This window comes from Populus nigra, chromosome 1 (genome assembly GCF_951802175.1).
Source record: "Populus nigra chromosome 1, ddPopNigr1.1, whole genome shotgun sequence".
NCBI classification, from domain to species: domain Eukaryota; kingdom Viridiplantae; phylum Streptophyta; class Magnoliopsida; order Malpighiales; family Salicaceae; genus Populus; species Populus nigra.
This window is the reverse complement of record NC_084852.1, coordinates 49,583,065-49,602,639: the sequence shown is the minus strand read 5'-3', so window position 1 is coordinate 49,602,639 and position 19,575 is coordinate 49,583,065. Positions and strand designations below refer to the sequence as shown.

Genomic DNA, 19,575 nt, shown 5'->3' with positions numbered 1-19,575 from the left:
TTTTATTTTGAGCAAAGTACTAGTGCGTTTCTTTATACTATATATATATAGCTAGCTAAGAATGGCTTTAGGTTTTGAAAGTAATTTATATATATTCTATGTGATAAGAGTATCACAGCTGTTTTTTGTTTTCCGAATTGCATGGTTGAATTAATTTTAATAAATATATAAGTGGTGTTTTAGAATTAATTTCTAAAGCCAAAAGCAACTTAGCTGTTTTGTTGCACCCATTTTTCTTTAAAAAAATACACATTTTTCTAATTAGTTTTTTATGGAAATAATAAGTTACCTGGATATAACAAAATTATTGGTATTGTTTAAAATAGTTTTTGCCAGATAAAGTTGCAGTAATTTTTCTTAATAATATCAGTTTTTAATTAGTTGTTTATGGAAATAATAATCCTGAAAAAATAAATCTATCCTTGTAGTTTTTATCATTGTAAAAAAATTTATAGTACACACAGACAGAGTAATAATTAATAGTATTCTAATAATTACTCTTCTAAATCTATTTTAAAATAAAAAAAAATAAACAAATGAAGAGGAGAAAATCAAATTATACATGACCTATAAAAAGTGTTAAGATGTCCGCGTGGGCTGTCTTTCTTTTTCTTGTGCCTATTTTGTATTTAAGATGAATTTAATTGAATAACTAATAAAAGATATCATTAAATATTTTTATTTGAATATTATGAAATTTCTTATAACATCACCTATCAAAATCCCTTGTTAAAATAGAAATTTTCTAAATCCTCAACCTTAAATTAATATTAAATAATTTAAATTTTTTAAATTAAGATGATTTTTTGACAAAAATTAAAATGAATCTAGTGAATAAATTCTCAATTTCTTCATCTTCTTCATTTCATAAATATATTTTAGTTTTAATTTTTTTAGACAAATTATATATATATATATATATAATCTTTTAAATTTGTGAAAATGAAACTTGAGGATAGTTAACGTGTAATTCTCTACGTACCAATAATATATATTCATAAAAGAATGTGCGAAAAATAAACAGGGGATGATATTTGTTATTTGATGAAATTGATTTTGGTTAAAACAATGTGGAAGAAATTATATTTATTCTAATGAGAAAATTGATGCTGCTATATTGTCATGATATTGTACTTTTTGAATATTATCTATGTTCCGACTAATTTCTTATGTTATTAAGACAAGAAAAAGGTAAAAATCACTCATATATTTATTAATATTAATTCTACCATGCGCTTGCTTTGGAAAATTAATAAAAAGAGCCGTTAGGCTTTTATTACATAGAAAATACGAAAACAAATTAAAGGCCTTTTTAATTATAGAACAGCTACTCCGCTTCTTCGACCCTTTACCAGCTTCTTCTCAAGCCCTCCTTCGAACCTTTTCTCTCTTATACCTTATGCCGCAAGCATTACATAAAGTCTTAAATAATGGAAAAAAAAAAAAAAACATCAGCGCTGCCACTCGAACACACACACACACACACACATAACCAGATAATTAAAAAAAAAAAAAAAAGTATTGCTTGCAATGTAAATTTTGGAAGTTAAAGGAGTCACCCTGGGTCCGAGGGGACCTCCGCGCCACATAGGAGTGTTCTTTGTTCCGCAGAGAGGATTGAGGCATGTTTTGCGAGGATGGATGTGACATATTTCACATCGGCACCTGTGTGTTCCCGGAGACTTTCCACTCCCAGCGTCCCTGGATGAGGAATCCAAGAGGATGTAATTGTTCAAGGTAGCTGGTGGAAGCAAATCGGTGTTGAAGTAGCCACCGACTTCTAGCATGGAGCTAGTATTTTGATCAGCAGCAGCAGGGTTCAACACATTATTATTCAAGTTGATTGCATGGGGTTGGCTCCCCGTCTCCTGTGTGGATGGGACGGTGGTCCTCCAATTGCCCAATCCATGGGAGGAGGAAGGGGGTCCTCCGACCATCGTGCTATCCTCATCACAAATTGTTCCAGAATGATATATATCAACATGTCCATGGTTAATCTCCTGTAAAGGCAATTATTTTTATTATTTTTGTTGTTGGTCTTTTGAAGATTTTTACAACATAATTAAACTTGTGAACGCAAAATGAAAATGAGAGTGATTCAAGAAAATACAATTTTATGTCAGGATTTCCTAAAAATCAGCCCCAGTTCAATAGAGTACTGTAGTAAAACAATCTATGTTTTAGATTTTCATAATTAATTAAAGGCTTTAATTTATATTTTCAAGAATTTATATTCCGAGCATTTCGGTAGTGATTTATAGTAAAAAAACACAAGATGATGAGAAATTTGTCGTTCAAGCTATAGATAATTACTAAGCTTCCATTAATGATTATTTATAAATTCATATTTTAAAGGAGGACAACTACAGGTTTTCTGGCACAAATTAACTATATTGAAAAATAGTATAATTAACCCGCAACATCATTTTTAAGGATTATGTAATCTTTCTCCATATTCATTTATGGTTTTTTAGGACATTACTAATATATTTTTAGTTTTTATATTTGTAGAAATAAAATTGATATGAAACTTGCAAGTTATGCTTAAACAAATGACGATTCTTAAATATCATTAAAAAAAACAGATAATTGATGTGATTTGACGATGATTTTCATAAATAAATTATCATGAAAGAAAATTATATTTCTTTTGATGTAAAAATCAATTAATAATCGAAAATTAAGATCAAACATCGATCATCATTTTAACTATATATATAATCACACAGTTAATCATATTGTTTGTCAACTGATTTTTCTTTTTTTAGTTTAACTAATTAAGGGAGAATATGATTTTTTTTTCCCAATATTTTTTTTATGAGAAATTTAACTAGAGATAAATATATACCTCATCACTGGTGCTGGGGCCATTGAAGTTGAAGTTGGCAAGGCTAGGAGTCGCCACGGGGACTACTGGAATATTGAATAAATCACTTAGTTTTATTTGATGATTTAATTCATAATGATTTGCTAAACCTAGTTTCAGGTTCAGATCCACCATGTTTCCTGCATTGTTCTTGTCATTGAAGCCACCAATGTTTGAGGCAGTTGCTTGATGGAATCGCAGAGAATCCATGAGTGTTCCAATTAAGTCTTTTTGTCTGTAAATAAAAACAATCACGTCCATGCAAAATTATCAACCAAAAATAAATTATTTGAATTTATTCATTTAAACATATAATTAAATTTGATCTAATCTTGAAAAAGATCAAAAGCCAATCTCCAAATGCGACAATTCATAATTAGAGAAAAAAAACTCTCTTTTTCCAACGGTGACAGCAAAAAAAAACATGAGCTGTGAACAAAATAAATACCCTACACATACATATATGCATACATACATACATATAAAAAGATCATTTCTACATACAGAAATTAGCAATTCGATCTTATATTATATGTTTGGAGAGGCGGAGTGGAGATTACTACAAGATCAATCACACAAAGGCACTCCTAGAAAGAGCACTGAGAGAAAGTATGGTAAGAGGGAGAGGGAGAGGGAGACTTACAATTAGCAAAAGTATCAAACTATTGTGGAAGCAAGATTATTATTAGCTTACTAGCTAGTGGTGTGAGGTGAACAGCATTCTATAGGGCCATATTTATAGGGCTAATTAGGGACATCAATATATATATATATATATATGGAAGGTTGGAAATTAAAGGAAAAACAATAAAATATGATGCAGGATATAGTGAAAGATATAAAAATAAGGGTTCTCAAGTTTTAGATACAGAGAAAAATTGTTCAATTTATTATGAAATTCAATAATTTATAAAAATGACGTGAAAAATAATTCAACAATTGTTTATATAACATGAAAATCAACCTAACCCATATGGAAAAAAAAATTAAAAACAAAAACTACCTAGGAAAGATAATTAAAATATATATATAAATAACACTACAAATAATTAAAATTTAAAATCAACTTCTTTTAAGCCCAATTTAAAATTCTTCATCACCCTTCATAGAACTTGAATCGAAAATTTAACCACGATTCATCAGTTAAATTGAAGATTATAATTATTTTCATTAAATATTTAAAGTGTTCAAATTTATTCTCGAACCTTACTTTATCTATTTGATTCATATATATATATATATATATATATATATATATATATATATATATATATATATATATATAACATTCTATGTTAGAGAAAGAATAAAAATAAAAAAGAGGCGTGGTCCATTTACGCGTCCATCAAGATTAACTCTTATTTTTTTTTAATAATAATATATATCTTTAAATGGAATATATGGAAATTGTATGGTTGGGGCCTCGGCTACGTACCTCTCAATCCCAAAATAAAAAAATAAAAACAAAAGATGACATGTAAAAATAAATATGTACAAGCTCGTACGTCCACTGGGGATGAATCCTATGATGGTCTAAAAATCTTGTGAGGATCCAATATCTATGACTATTTATGGTTTATTAATTTATTTTATTTAACAAGACCTGGATTTGGACCATTAATTAATTAATGAACGTTTATAATTTAAATTCGTAAGGTAGGAGCACCCCAGATGTTTAACTAGTAGAAAACTTTCCTCAACAAGACAAAGAAAAATATAGTAAACTTGGCTACCATTATTATTTGCTCGAGGAGACACAAGAATGTGAGTGGTAGAGATGATGACAGGCCAGGTTTTTTTTTTTTAATTATTTATTAAAGAGAGTGTATGTGGCAGTTATTACGTGATTAATTTTACGGACCCTGAAGTTAACGATTATATAAGTTTTTAGTGGTTATCATATTAGCAATCACATTACTCGAACATAAAATTATAAGGAAAGCAGACTTCTTAATCCCAAATTCTTACTACTAGATTACCTATTAGATGATTGAGGGCGGGTATTTTTCTCATGAGAATGGAATGCTAAAATTATTAACATTAAGCGGTTATTATTAAATATTCCTGAATTCAAGTAAAATAATCTCGAGGTTTAGAAAAATGAAAAGATAAGAAAAAAACACTTATCAAAAAAATAAAAATAAAAATATATATTGCTTTCATATTCATTAAAAAATATTATATAACAGTACTCATTTTTATTAATTTCGAGTAAAGAAATAATCGAGATTCTCCTTTAATTTATTCAGCGCATAATCTAAAGACCTAAAATAGGAAAAATATAATTTTATCATGCTTACAACATCATTAATCCCATGATTGAATCAATAATAACATAAATCGAATTAATAAACTTTGTGATATTAAGGGCGTAATTTCATTGAAAACCATGGTTCTTAGTAACTTAAATTTGTAAACATTTTTTTATACCATCGAAAAATTAAAATATTCCAATATTCCGTAGGTAAATAAACATCATTTTATCTATCATTTACATTGAAAATTATCAACCAAAGTATTATTTGTCAATGTTTTCGTTGTTAGAGAGGATGGTGTATTCCATCTTTATTGAGCTAGCTATGACCAATCGGCAAATAGAGAGAGATAGAGGCTTTAAATTGTTCAATTTTGCAAGCTATGGGCAAAAATAATTAAATTTCCAATTTATAGTTAAGACCCCAAAATGAGGTCACAATTTCAAGAAATTTTACAATATTACTTGAGAAATTTATTTTGAGAGATATATAGATGAAAAGGAATTAATTATATCCATTAATCCTAAGATATTTTCATCTAAATCCCAAAAAAAAAAATACTAATTCTTTCTCTCTCTTATTGCCCTCTTATCTTTATATCTATGTCTTTTTTTTATATATAAGGTAATTATTGATAATTACGCCTTAAGTATTAATTCATACTCTCTAATTAGGTTAGATTACCTCATATGTTTAAGAAACAGCACGATTTTCCAAAGCAAGACGAGGATAGATATAGCATATTTAACGAAGATCTACGAGATAATGGTTCAAGTTTTATCTTCCATAGTGTAAATGAATTATCTTAAAAAGAAATTAAGCCGTTAAGTACTGATGCTTAGTTATAAAAATATAATTTTATATTATCTTTGATATAAAAAAAAATTAAATTCATTTTTTAATATATATAATACACATATAATCGTAGCTGTATAGTTTCAGAAGTATATATGGAATAGAAACCAGGTGGAAAAAGCTCTGATCCTGACAAGTATATATATATATATATATATATATATATATATATATCAAACTATAAATTTCTTTGAGATATTACAAGGTAAATATCGATTTTCTATTGTTAAATCAACAGTACCACCAAGGTCAGAAGAAATGCCCAGATTTCATTGAGCAAATGAATATCATGCATGCATGAGAGGCAATGCAGCCTCAAATCTTGTCAAATTTGAGAGTGGCTCTGCCTCTCATCATAAGCTTGAGGGTGGACCCAGCAGATAGAGATTTCTCATTGTAACAAAATAAAATAAAATAAAAAAACTATTGCTCCAAAATTTGTGAGCCATTGCAGTCCTGGCTGGCATCAAAACACCCACAAAATGGCCTCCTTTACCACCCCATGTCAAAACACGTCCACAAAATTAATTACAAAATTACTTATTAATATTTTAATTTTTAAAAAAGTTTATTTAATATATATGAAAAATTAAATGTTAACCACCTACAAGAAAATAATGAGATATAAAGCGTAATGGAAGGAAAAAGAAATTATTTTATCATATATTTATATATTTTTTTGGTGTTTGGACTTTGGAGAACATTGAAGATTATTTAGTATTCTAATTTTAAAACATAATTTATGTATGATTATTGTATAATATAACATGTTTTGTTTTGTGGTCAAATGTATTTTCTAACAATATTATCTAAATTAAAGTATTATATGCACTAACATATCAAATTAATATATTTTATATTTAATATATCCTAATATATTATTTCCTATATAAATATATTAGTAATTTATTATTTTCTAATAATATTATATTTTAAAGTGTTTTATTAATATATTATTGTTTATATATATATAAACAATAATAAATAAATTATTAAAATTTTATTAGTTAATATTTACTTATCTGTTTATTTTTGTTTTTACAATTGAGTTTTGCCAGAACCAAGTTTAATTATGTTTGGTTAATAAAACAATTGTATAATTTCTTTTTAATCCCACTAAAAACTTTCTCTTGGATCTTGGTTAAGAAAATATTATAATTTATATCTTTTTTTAATTACTATCACAAAAATTATCTTAATATCAAACACGCACTTAATTAAACAATAAATCAAGATTTTTTTTTTGTATGAACACTGACCTTTTATATACACTTCTAACTTTAAGATAAAAAAAAATCGAGAGAAGGAAAAACAATTTGAAACAAATCCATAGAAGGAAAAAAAAAATCTAAGTTTCCAATTCCATGTATAAACATTTTTTTCTAGATTATTTGTAAATAACCCAATTTTTTGAAAGGATATTAAAATAAAAATAAAGAAATTAATGAAATTAACTAAGATTACTATAAAAAAAAAACATATTTTTGGGATTCTTTTTAATTTCTGAAACATGTACAAAATGAAAGGTAAAAAATTGAGTTACAACAAATTCTCTTAAATTTCTTGGACAATTTTCCAGTCTTTTCTCAATATCTGCCTGCTTTTGCTGCTTTTGTTGTGTTTCTTTATGATGATTTTCCATTACTAGCTAACATTTTCTTTTTAAAAAAACAACTGCATGAGCAGCAACGCATAAGAAATTTTCCTTGAGAGATGTTCCATGCCAGTTTTTGCCTAACAAGACTAAATTCAAACAAAAGTTTTATATTAATTCATTAACGTACTCTTCAGGTAACAACCTTGAAGAAAAACCATTTAAGATTAAAAGTTACAGAGTCATTGCTTCTTTATATTAAAATTCTTAATATAATATGAGAAATGAGATCTGTAATCAACCCTATAACTTGAATCAGTAGCAAGACCAGATCTGACAGCTATTATCATAGGGTGATGTTCAAACCAGAATGTGACGAGCCGAGAAGCTGGTATTCATTCCTACACTTGCCGGAAATAATAGACGATGGGTGTCCTCATCCTCCATCTTCCTTTTAACCTTAATTTCATCCCAAAATCAATTTAATTTAAGCAAACATTTATTAGCCTAGCAAGACCAAGCTTAAGCGATTGAGCCAGCAAAAAGACAGGTAAACTATGTGTCCCACAAAGAAAACCTAAGTTCAACCTGGCAAGCAGTGTCCCCAGACTTCTGTAACAATAGCAGACCAGCCAACAAACATGGAACGAAAAGATAAATAAAATTGCGGACAGAAAAACCTAGAGATGGCATTTGTCAATCTTTGAATCCCAAAATACTCAATAACCACGCCAAATAAGCAAAGGCTATAACAAGAGTATGTCCTAACACAGGAAGAAGAAGAAGTAGAAAGAGACAAGGTGGCAAAAGGGAGGTCACATTCCCGACTTGCGCAATTCCTCAGCACCATGTGCAAAATGACACCTATCCCCAAAAGTGCAAGATCCTTTGTTGAAGTTCTCACAGATCTTGGTCTTGAAGTTGTTTGATCCACCAGAAGAGTGCATTGCTTGGTTTTTTATGGGAGGCCCAGAGGCTTGACCGACATTTGAAATAAGCTGGCGAACCATGTCACTTGCTTGACTGATCTGATCAAATGAACCCTCGAGCTCTATGCTCCTCTTTTTAGGGTCTGCCTCATGATCCCTTATGGAAAGCTTGGCTCCAGTAACACGACATATATGCTTCGAGTTAACACCGTTTTTTCCAATGATGGCTCCAGCAAGTGATGCATCAATACTGATCTTAGTAGTTGCAGAGGACCCAAAGCTGGCTGCAGCACCATGACCTTGGTGTGGATGCTCCATGTGTCTACTCATCCTGCCTGGAATTGGCCCCATGGCACGAGGATCCTCATATGATGGAGCAGCAGAAGCCTTCCCAAGCTCCCACTCACCATGGGCAAAGTGGCATTTATCACCAAACTTGCAACCTTCAACTGTGTTGTATTTATTGCACAAACGGGACTTCACAGATGGAGGAGAAGAGCGATCTTGATAAGAAAGGGTTGGGACACCTTGATTTCTGGATGCCGGTGGAAGAGCTGGGCTGCCACCAACATTAAGTATCTGAGACACAGCTTTGAAGCCACCAGGAACATAATGCAAGAAATGGCATCCCTCACCAAATGGACATCCAGAAGTACTGCACAACAGAAGCATAGAAAAACGACCAGACAATGAGAACTTTTTCTGCAGACCAAGTGTATTTAATTACAATGCTACAATTACCAAATTAAATGTTGTAAGAGAATTAAATTAGATGTCAAGACTCAAATTCAAAACAGGCGCACAATTATTTTTAAGAGGGCGGGGGCGGGGGCGGCATAGAACAAATCAACAATGAGAACTGACATAATGATTAGCTTGTTCAAAGATCTCTAAAGCACAATAACCACGCAGAAGTACAGCAAGAGGTAATGAATGTCATGGCAGAGTGCCACCACCAGTCAATGAAACATGCATAAAAGTGAGCAACCAGCTTTTCATTCAACAAAGACTGTTCTGATGCACCAGGGAAAAAGTTGCCTTGCGTTAGGAAAAAGGAAGCCAAATCCATTGGCTCATTGACATTCCATTGATGCCACTAAAATCTAGAACATATTCCAATTTCATTAACACAGAAAAAAATGAATTAACCAACACTTGCATAATGAAAATATATCCATCCTATATATTTTTTTTAGAAACACTGTTAAAATTGAATAAATAAATCACCACCTTAAAAGATAATATATTTCACCAATCCAATCATTAAACCTTAATAAAAAATAATCTCAGGCAACCAAATCAAGCAGTGAAGCATAAAAAAATAAAAATAAAAACAAACAAAGCACCAAGAAGCACCAAGAGAATTGCAGCCAGGTAGGTGAGGCAGATTAACCAATCTCTATAAAAAAATAAAAACAAATGACAACGTGTTTGCAAATTTGGAAAGCAAAATTACAAATCTAATTCAAAACACAGATAGTTAGGGAAGACCTCAAAAGAAGTGAGTAGAAGAATTTATCTAACACAAACACAGAAGTTAACATCAATTGTCAATAAGATTACCCTTATCACAGGAAAAAAACAGCTAGTTAAAACAAAGTGCAATATTTGTTATCATGAGAAAACACAACATCTCAGGGAATGATAGGACACATCAACAGCTTGAGAATATGAGAAAGAACAGTTGCAGCCAAATTAAAGAGTTGAAAAAACAAAAGACCTATCACGCAATGAACAAATATCTCAAATTAAAAGAACAAATCATTGTGCCTAGCAGCATTAAAACTAAAAAATCACAAATCTGTGGCTCTATCAGATGCATTTACAGTAACAGAGATCAATATTGCATCAACTCCTAAAACTAAAAGCACCATAACTTGAATACACCAAATCTAGAATTTCCTACTCATTGCAACTAGAACCACATCATGCTAATTGTAAATCAACTCTCATGTGTGCTCCCACTTATCTCAATGCCATACCATCCCCCTTAACACACCCCCCCCAACCCTTCCTCCCCCTCCCAACTAAAATATCTGCGAAATTAAAAAAAAATGTTGAAATATTTTCACCACCACCAATCTTTCCAAATTTATCCTTTCCCAAATTCATTTAATCAAGTTCATCAGAATAACATACTGAAATCAATGGATCAGCTGTTGTCAAAAAACAAAAAAAAAATCTTTCAACATGTAGCAAATGAAATAAAAAAATCAGGTTGCTATTTTCTTACAGAAAACAATTGAAATGCAATGAAAACATTTTAAAGAACACAAAACAGAGCTAAGATTAAAAGATTATTTCATCCCAAGAAATTTTTTATTTTGATAACGAGGCATGTAAAGGGCAAAATAATCCTCGTACCGTGATTGTTGCATTCATCAGTAATGTAATGAGCATACAGAACTTTGAAAGAAAATTGACACAACAAACAAAAATCAAAGAAGCCACAAAACAATGATCGAGTGTATAACACATGGAATTACGCTCATGTTCAACTGTCATGTGGAGCCTGTTTCAGGTTATATGAGCCAGTTGCAAACTACTCATCAATGTATGATGCCTTTTACTTGCAAAGATTAGAGCAAATTATAAGTGGCCATTATAAGGTGGGCAAGTTTTGCATCCTGTAAAACTTCTTTCAGTTTACATATGTCGGAGCAAGTAGTTATCCAAAAGTACTCTCTGTAATCAACCGTTTCTGTTCAATTGTCTTGGTTATCATGATTAGAGGAAAACCTGTACCACAACTTTAACTTTCCAATTCATTAGTCCAAATCACACTAATTTCAAACTGAAATTAAAAAAAAAAAAAGTGTGTAAGAGAGCTTATTTTACAATTTATACAGATTACAAATAGATGTAGCAGCATTTCGACTATTTATTTTAGATAGGTTAAGATTTGAACCTGAAAAACTTTGTGCATGGCTTCGATTTGCTTCCTATACCAGTTGAAAAGGACTCCATTTCTGTTGCACCAAAATTAATTAATTTCTCTCAGTTAAGATTTCAGTTATTTATTAACCTTCAAACTTTATGAAACTCTCTCAACATGTTACTCTTTCTGATTGCCATCAATAACATGACGATTTTATATGATACAAACAATGCAAACAAGTGAAATTTTATTGAAATATTATCAAAATGGATAAGCTCTTTGGCCCCATTAAATATTCAAGTACAAAAAACAATCCAATAGCAGTTTTCAAAACCAAAAGGCACCCAAAAAATTTCTATCACTCTTTTCTTTTCTTTTTTCAATTTCCCACCCTAGGAAGTCAATAAAGCGAGAAGACAGTCTAAAATCTTATCTTTTTAAGCTTTTAATTACCCATTGAAAAAACCAGAATAAATAAATTAATTAATTAAATCTTCAGTTGCAGAAAGATTTCAACCCCACATTTTACTTTTCTTCTTTTGAGCAATTTCATGGAAAAAAAAATGCCGAGCAAATTCACATATCAAAGTACAGAAACAACAATCAGAGCAATCAAAAAGCAATAATAATAACATCAACATAAGCACCCACCTATTAAATTCCCAAAAAAAACCACTAACCACATTAAAAACTCCACTAGAAATTTAAAACTATATACAATTAACCTAAAAACACAAAAAAAAAAGCTTTTTTCAGAATTGAACTCTTAATTCCCCTCGGAAAGTAGCCCAAAAACAGTATTAGCACACTCAATTTAACTACAAATTTTGTTCATTTTAGCAGCCTACTTTTTTATTTTTCATTTAATTCAGAGTCATTGACTGTTTAGTAAACTCTGCGCAGTTCCTTAGTACCCTAACTAACTAAGCATAAACTCTACCAAATATAGGATTGAAAGTGAAACCTTACCTTGTCTGTTCTTTTTGTGGCCACCATTGCCATTAAAAGCAGCGTCGTTTCTGGTTCTCTTCCGGTGACCGCCGCCAAATTCCATTCTCTTAAGTAATTTTCAGATCCAGCAATTCACTAACTAAACTACCACTAATCCAACTCGCTCGGTAAGCTACGAAGGAAAGAGAAATTTGAGAGAAAAAGTGAGAAGAGGATAGGAATGAGAGAGAAACCCTAGAGAGAGAGGGAAATTGCGAAATCTAGGGTTTCGAAGAAGAGAAGGAAAGAGCGGGGGTGGGGGGGACTTCAAAGGGAAATAAATGAGAAAATTAAAAAAACAAAAAAAAGCGGAATCGAAAATTAGGTTTAAATGGGGTTTATTTATTTTTTTAGAAATTTGAATGAGAACTGGGAAGAGAGGAGAGGCGCACGTGATGCGCGCGTGCGTGAGGTGATGTTAGAAATTTGTGATGACCTGCTCACGTGTACTACTTTTCTATCGTCATGACAAAATACAACCAAGAGTTTATTAAAAACTTGATCCCTGGAGCCTGTTAAAAATATTTTTTTAGTCCTTATATATTAAAAATAATTTAATAGTTTAAACTTTCTCTGTTTAGTAAATTTTTTTAAATGCCTTATTTTTTAATCAGGTTTTCACCTTAACTATTGTTTTTTCTTTACTCTGTTTTTCACAATTTAAAAAGAAATGAAGGGTTGTTTGGAGTTTTTTGTTTTTAAATAGATAGAAAAAATAAACATAGCTTGTATTAAATGACCTGTAAATAAATTAGATTAGAACATGAATAGAAGTGCTAACTTATAAATAAATTGAAAAACATAAGGAATAAATATATTATTTTTTATTTTAAGGCTACAAGAACTGGTCTCATGCAATCAAATCATAATAAAAGGTTATGATTGATGTGTAAAAAAATCTATGTATTATATGTGCATAAGTGTCCATTGCAATAATTATGGATGGAAACAGGTAAATATGCGTCGAGTTATTGATATTTATACCCTATTATTTATTTATTAAGTAAAATATTCAGATATTTATAAATTATTCATCCGGTCATCCCTGTCTATCAAAAAAAGGAGTCAAGTGTTACTGTTTCACATAAAGAGAATTAATTGGATTGTATTTGATATTGGGCTTAAATTTAAAAACCATAGCCTGTATCCTGAACCAAACTCAAATAATCCAGTGAGTTAACCTGATTAAATTTAAGATACTTCACAAGTCAAACTCAGTCTTCGTGTTTTAGATCCAGCAACCCAATAACCTGTATCCTGAACCAGATCAATCTCAAACCGAAAATAAAAACCATGATATAGATGATTAAGCATTATCAAATGGGGAGAAAGCTCAGGTCGAATTTTGATATGGAGAGACCTCAATAATATCGAAGAAATCGTGAAAATAAAATCTCAGACCTCTAGCTCGTGTTGTTTGCGAAGGCTCTCCATGTTAACTACAGATATCTCAAGTCGATAGAGAGGTTCAAAGCATTTTCTGAAAATTTGTTCTAACAGTTGTCCTTCAGAGGTCACATTTATCCTTGTGCCCTATTTGTATCAAAACTCAGTAGCCATTATATCCCTACCATTTGATTCAAATCATTTTGCAACTCAACTCAGTAAAATACGATTCATTCTTGAGAGGTTTTCCAACAATACAGCATGATTTTATAGTTACACTTTCAGTTATCCTCCAAAGCAAAATTGAAATTACCTGTTAAAGCTTTGTGAATAGAACCAGGTGAACAAACAAGCTTGTCTCCTTGACGCTGCTTCCTCTAATGACTAGAGGAATGGGGATTACGAGGATAATGCCGATTACAAGAAAACGAGTAGCTAGTTCGCTCGAAAATCCAGGAAATGATGCAATTTCTGAACAAGCAGCTCATAGGTTCCGAAAAGGGGCTTGCTTTTAATGACCCAATCCTTCTCAAGAAGACCTGCTTTGTTACTTGTGAACATCTCATCGTGGAAAGTAGACACAATGCTGTAGACTGAGGTCCTTAGCACATCTGCCATGGCATAAGCTTTTGCATGTAGAGGACCACCTTGTTTTTTCGTTGTCACAACATCTCTTCTTCCTGAGTTTGGAGTATTCCATTTAATAGCAGCTGGCCCCATCAAGTGTTGGGGTTGCAAGCTTGTCTTCTTCCCCATGAAAGCTTCAACAGCGAGCAGGCTAGAGATAAGTGTTGAGGTAACAGCAGCATTGCTACCAGTGAGTTGCGCAACCCCAAATCTGTCCTCCTCGTGCGACCATGCAGTCAAGGAGGCAACTGCCCTGGCGCACCATGCATACTTCTGCAGGAATTGAAAACCATTATTAAATTGTCTACGAATTCACACTGGTAAAATAATTTTTACATAAGGTGGCAAAATTTTCAGTCACAGGCCACCTGCAGTAGAAGAGATTTCTTCCATCAATAAGATACTCAAAAACAAAATCTACAGTCTGATTTTGAAATCAATTTTGAACTCTATTTGAATGTATCAGATGCATTGCAACAGGTTTTGCTGCATCAGGCAAGAAGCTTGCTAACACCGTTATAAATGAAAGTTAAAAAACAGAGATATTAGCTTACCAACAAGAATATTGATATACTAAAACGTTGACAATGTCATCTGTAACAGTGATTTGTTTAGGATATAATAACTGTAAAATAACCACAACAACATTCAAAAAGCAGAATATTTCAATGTCATCAGCGCAACAATGTTCCATACCTGGAAGTTGTTTAGTGGTTCACAGTGCCTTGAATCCCGTTGAGAGTCGGTCGGCGACTGCAATTGATTGGATAGTTGGTGTGCCTTGTCAACAAAACAACCTTCCAAGCCTTCACTCAAGTTAGATGCAAGCTGTTCCAAAGGCCTCAAGCATGCAGCAACAACTCTTTTGTAAGTTTCACCAGTTTCTTCAAAAAATGCAGCTCGGCGCCAAGTATCTACATTATTCTCACAAACCATACACAGATCAAGATATGCAAGATACTGTGGAAGGGAATCTGGAATGCTCTCCTCAAGGGCTGCAAGGAGAGGCTCGCTGGGATTTGTCTCTGCTGCAGCAGAACCTTTTGGCGGTGCAAATAAGAACCTTTTTGTGTGTAGCACCTTCACAGTAACAGCAGGGTGTCAAAAGAAGTAGGGTTTGGGAGAAGAGAAGACAATTGTGGCTAATTATCTACACAAAACCTACTGCACCATGATTCAGACCAAGCAACACACCATAACACAAACACATTGCCATCTGCAAAGTTATTTTCATTGCAGGTATGAAACAGTGAGAGGATTCTTACTATTGAAGTAAGAAATGTTAGGAAGCAGTAACCAGAAAAGGAAGTCGTGCATACTACACATGCAGCAGACTGAAATAAATAATAAGATGAAAAAGTCATTCCATATGGTGCCCTATTGCAAGAATATTTCTAACCTGATCCATAAAGATTAAAAAACAAAAGGATAAAAATCCAGGCAGCTTGAAGAACGATCAATGAGTGGCAATCACTACTGATACAAAGGTTTGCTATTTTATGTTCTGTTTAGATTGATAGGACCATTAAAGAGTTATTCTCTCATTGAAGTAGGATATTCAGAGGACGCATTTGAAGACAGATGAATGCTTCAATGGCTGCTCTCAAAACTCAAACCTGTACTAGTGTCATCGGAAATCCAAGATGTCTATCATTTATTGTGTTCTTTTAGCTTCCTCAAGAAAAAAAAATTATCATTATTTTGTTCTTTTAGCTTCCTTAAGAAACTAAATTATGTGAATACCTTTAACTGTCCAGGCAAGAAAAATATGGTTGGACATTCAGTTAAATTTTCTCCAATGCATCGAAGTGCTGGAGTTTCTCTACACACACACACACACACACACATATAAAAAAATAAACAGTTTTTTACCAGTAAAGAAAGATATACAAATAGACATCAGATAGCTCAGAGTATAACTATAAAGCTTGAAAGCCAAAGTCATGTGGCTTTTTGATTCATGGACTAGTTCAAGTCAAGTTATCTGTAATGGTTTTTTTAAAACAGATGACATAAAAACAATAAGGACATTTATACTAACCTGATGTAAATGGTGACTCAATTCCCAACAGAAAACCACAGAAAAGCTCCCAATATACAGAATGATCTGCTCAGTGATGAACTGCCCCATGGTCCCTCCACTCTTAAATTGCTGTGGAAGAAACACTTGCAGCACAGATAAGAATAGGTAAGCCACATTTGAAAGCTTTAAAGCTCGTTTAATAGCCAAAGGAAGTCCCATCTTGAAGCTGTAGAAAAGAGGACGCTGTCCACAATGCCAATAATAAATTAGCAATCACAAATCCCATAACTAAAAGAGCAAATGCCACCAATAGATTATCACACAAAAAACAACCAATTAAACAACAACCAAATCTCACTTGAATAATTAGAAAATCCAGAACTCATCATTTTTATGAAAACACACTTGTAAGCACTCTCAAAGTGAAAATTGTAACTTGCTTCCTTAAGTGACACAAAATAAGTTTCCGAAGACAGCTAACAAAATCTTACCCTTTACATTCATCAATCCTATACAAGTACTCAATCAAATATCGAAAGCCCAAATCTCAGTCTCAATAACATACTTCAACCTTATAATTACAGTCACTATTCTTACATAGGTCTTTCGCGTCAAAAACCCACAATCCATTTTCAATAACAATCCAAAACAAAAATCAAGAACACAACTTTATAAGCAAAACATCACATTAACAACCAACCCACCATAAGAATCGTCAAAACAAACTACAGAAATTAACAAAATGCCACACTCACTTGCATTGATCTTCCACATGCTCAAGAGCCCATATTCTTACATAGGTCTTTCGCATCATCAAAACCCCACAATCCACTTTCAATAACAATCCAATAAAAGCATCAAGAATAAAATTTTGTAAACAAAACATCACATTAACAACAAACCCAGCATAAAAATCTTCAAAAAAAACTACAGATATTAACAAAATGTCACACTCACTTGCATTGATCTTCCACATTATCAAGAACCCGTATCTCATTTTCAATAACAATCCAATTCAAATACTAAGATCAAAACTTTATCAGCAAAACAAACACAGCAAAAAAAAAATAGCTACAGTCACTGACCTGAATGATCGGAAACTCCAAAACCCATCTTTTTTTATAAACATCAAACAACCCATACAAAACCCCAAACACAAAACCCCTAAATCCTAACCTCGCAATCAACTCAAACCCATCAAAACCACACAAACACACCACTGAAAAAGCCCCAGATATCCCAGCAACCACCACAAACACCACAAATCTCGCCGAAACCAACGCACGACGGCGAAACTCAGGCTCCGCCGGTGACGACACAAAAGCAAAGCGGACTAGACCGGCGGCGAGCTGGAGAGGAGAGGCGTAGGGAAGAGATTGTGGAGAGGAGAGGATAGAGAGAGAGGAAGAGAAGAGGAGGTTAGAGAAGGTAAAAGTAAAAAACTTGAGAAGTGAAAAACATAGTTGGGATGGTGAAAATTTGGGAGTGGTAAAAAAGGCGAGGAGGAAGAGTTTTGTGAGGAAGTAAATGGTGGTGGAAGTGAAGGTTTGCCAAATTAGAAACCCTAAGAATCTGTTTTTCGACACCAGTTCTGGCGGCGGAGACATTTTTTCTTGCTTTTTGATGGATTGGAGGAGAAGAAAAGGGAGGGGGAGGGGGCTAGTCTAGAGAAGAGTGGAAGAAGCGGGAATGTCAGCTCGAGTGGAACAAGGAAAGGGGCCTTAAAGGAGGGCTTTTTATTTTGGGTTGCGTTTTGTTGAAGCTAGGCCTCAATTACTAGATAGTTTTTCGTTGATGGGCTTTAGGCCCAATCAATCCTTGCTTTGTTGTACAAAGTTACGAGTCAAGCTTGCAAGGATGATCCGAAACAGCACCAGGGCTTGTAGCCCAGCGGCAGAGGTAAGGTTTCCTTGCCTCTGTTATTTAGGTTCGAGCCCTAGCGTACATGTCTGTCACCTTCGCGGTGTCTTACATGTTTATTAGGCTTGCAAGGTGTTCAGTGAATCCGGGGATTAGTTGTGGTGCGCGTAAGCTGGCCCGGACACCCCGAGTTACCCAAAAAAAAAAAAGGATGATCCGATACATTGGTATAAACACGGTCTAATATGATGAGTTGATTTGATAAATTAATGAATTAAAAATTTATTTAAATCAAATTATAATTTTAATTGATTTTAATGGTGGCATAGCTAAATTTAAGTAATACACCTGAATAACTTATAATTTAATTAACCTAGTTAAATGCAGTTCAAATATAATTAGTTCAAAATCAAGATTGTTTTCTTAAAAAATGATACGACATCATTTTAGAGAAAAACAAAATACTTAAATTAACTTAATATCTGTGCGCTGATAAAAAATCAGTGACTCGTGTCATTTTTGAAGTCTAAACCCTATAATTCAATGGTTAAAAAAACTTATTTTCCTCATTTGATTTATTGGGTTGAACTATAAAGCCATGTATTATTATACAGAGAGGTTAACGTAGAGGTACATCATTAAGATTATCAAAGAGAAAACGTAAGAGTTTTTTTTTTTTTTTTGTCATATATGAATAATAGGGTTAGGATGTCGCAGTCATGATAAATGCTGCTGCTATGATAATTGAGATTGAACTTTAAAGTCATCATTCTATATATATATATATATATATATAAATAACAGATTAAGTATTTTAGGTCTAACTGCAATCCAACTTTATTTGGTCTTATCACCAGCAAAACCGAATATTACTGGGTTTTTTTTGGATAACAAGACCCAACTATATTGGATCGTAATGATAACAGGATCCAAGACTAAGAAAAAAAAAATTAATATAATTTCAAATAAAAAAAAATTTATCATCCAAGTTTTGTATAATATAAAAAAAGTTTCATTAATTTATTTATTTTTTATCATATGAAAAAATTAAATAAGAAACAAAATCTAAAAGAACAAAAACATAAATTTAGACATATCTAGATTTGACCGAAAGCCGGAGCCAATAGCTATGTAACTTGTGCTCCACCACAAGTCAAATATTTTTATTTTTTATTAAAAAATATCTATGCAAGTTTTTTCAACACATTTTAGTAGTTCAAAAAATATAATAAATCAAAAAGTTTATGCACACATATAATTAAATAAACCAAGAATTATGTGTGTTAATAAATCAATAAAAAATAATTAATAA

At 32.1% G+C, this 19,575-nt stretch overlaps 2 protein-coding genes across 2 annotated transcripts; both read right to left on the bottom strand.

Moving 5' to 3' along the window:
- Window positions 1–8,234: 8,234 nt before the first annotated feature.
- On the bottom strand, window positions 8,235–12,689 carry LOC133689521 (zinc finger CCCH domain-containing protein 14-like). Its single transcript, XM_062109415.1, has 3 exons — window positions 12,347–12,689; window positions 11,408–11,468; window positions 8,235–9,154 (listed from the first exon to the last, which is right to left on the bottom strand). The coding sequence occupies exons 1-3, from the start codon at window positions 12,429–12,431 to the stop codon at window positions 8,386–8,388; spliced, it is 915 nt and encodes a 304-aa protein (XP_061965399.1). The 5' UTR covers window positions 12,432–12,689; the 3' UTR covers window positions 8,235–8,385.
- A 1,265-nt stretch (window positions 12,690–13,954) lies between these two features.
- LOC133689438 (uncharacterized) lies at window positions 13,955–18,099 on the bottom strand. Its single transcript, XM_062109319.1, has 4 exons — window positions 17,489–18,099; window positions 16,422–16,646; window positions 15,077–15,460; window positions 13,955–14,653 (listed from the first exon to the last, which is right to left on the bottom strand). Exons 1-4 carry the CDS (start codon window positions 18,008–18,010, stop codon window positions 14,189–14,191), a joined length of 1,596 nt encoding a protein of 531 aa, XP_061965303.1. The 5' UTR covers window positions 18,011–18,099; the 3' UTR covers window positions 13,955–14,188.
- Window positions 18,100–19,575: the final 1,476 nt, after the last annotated feature.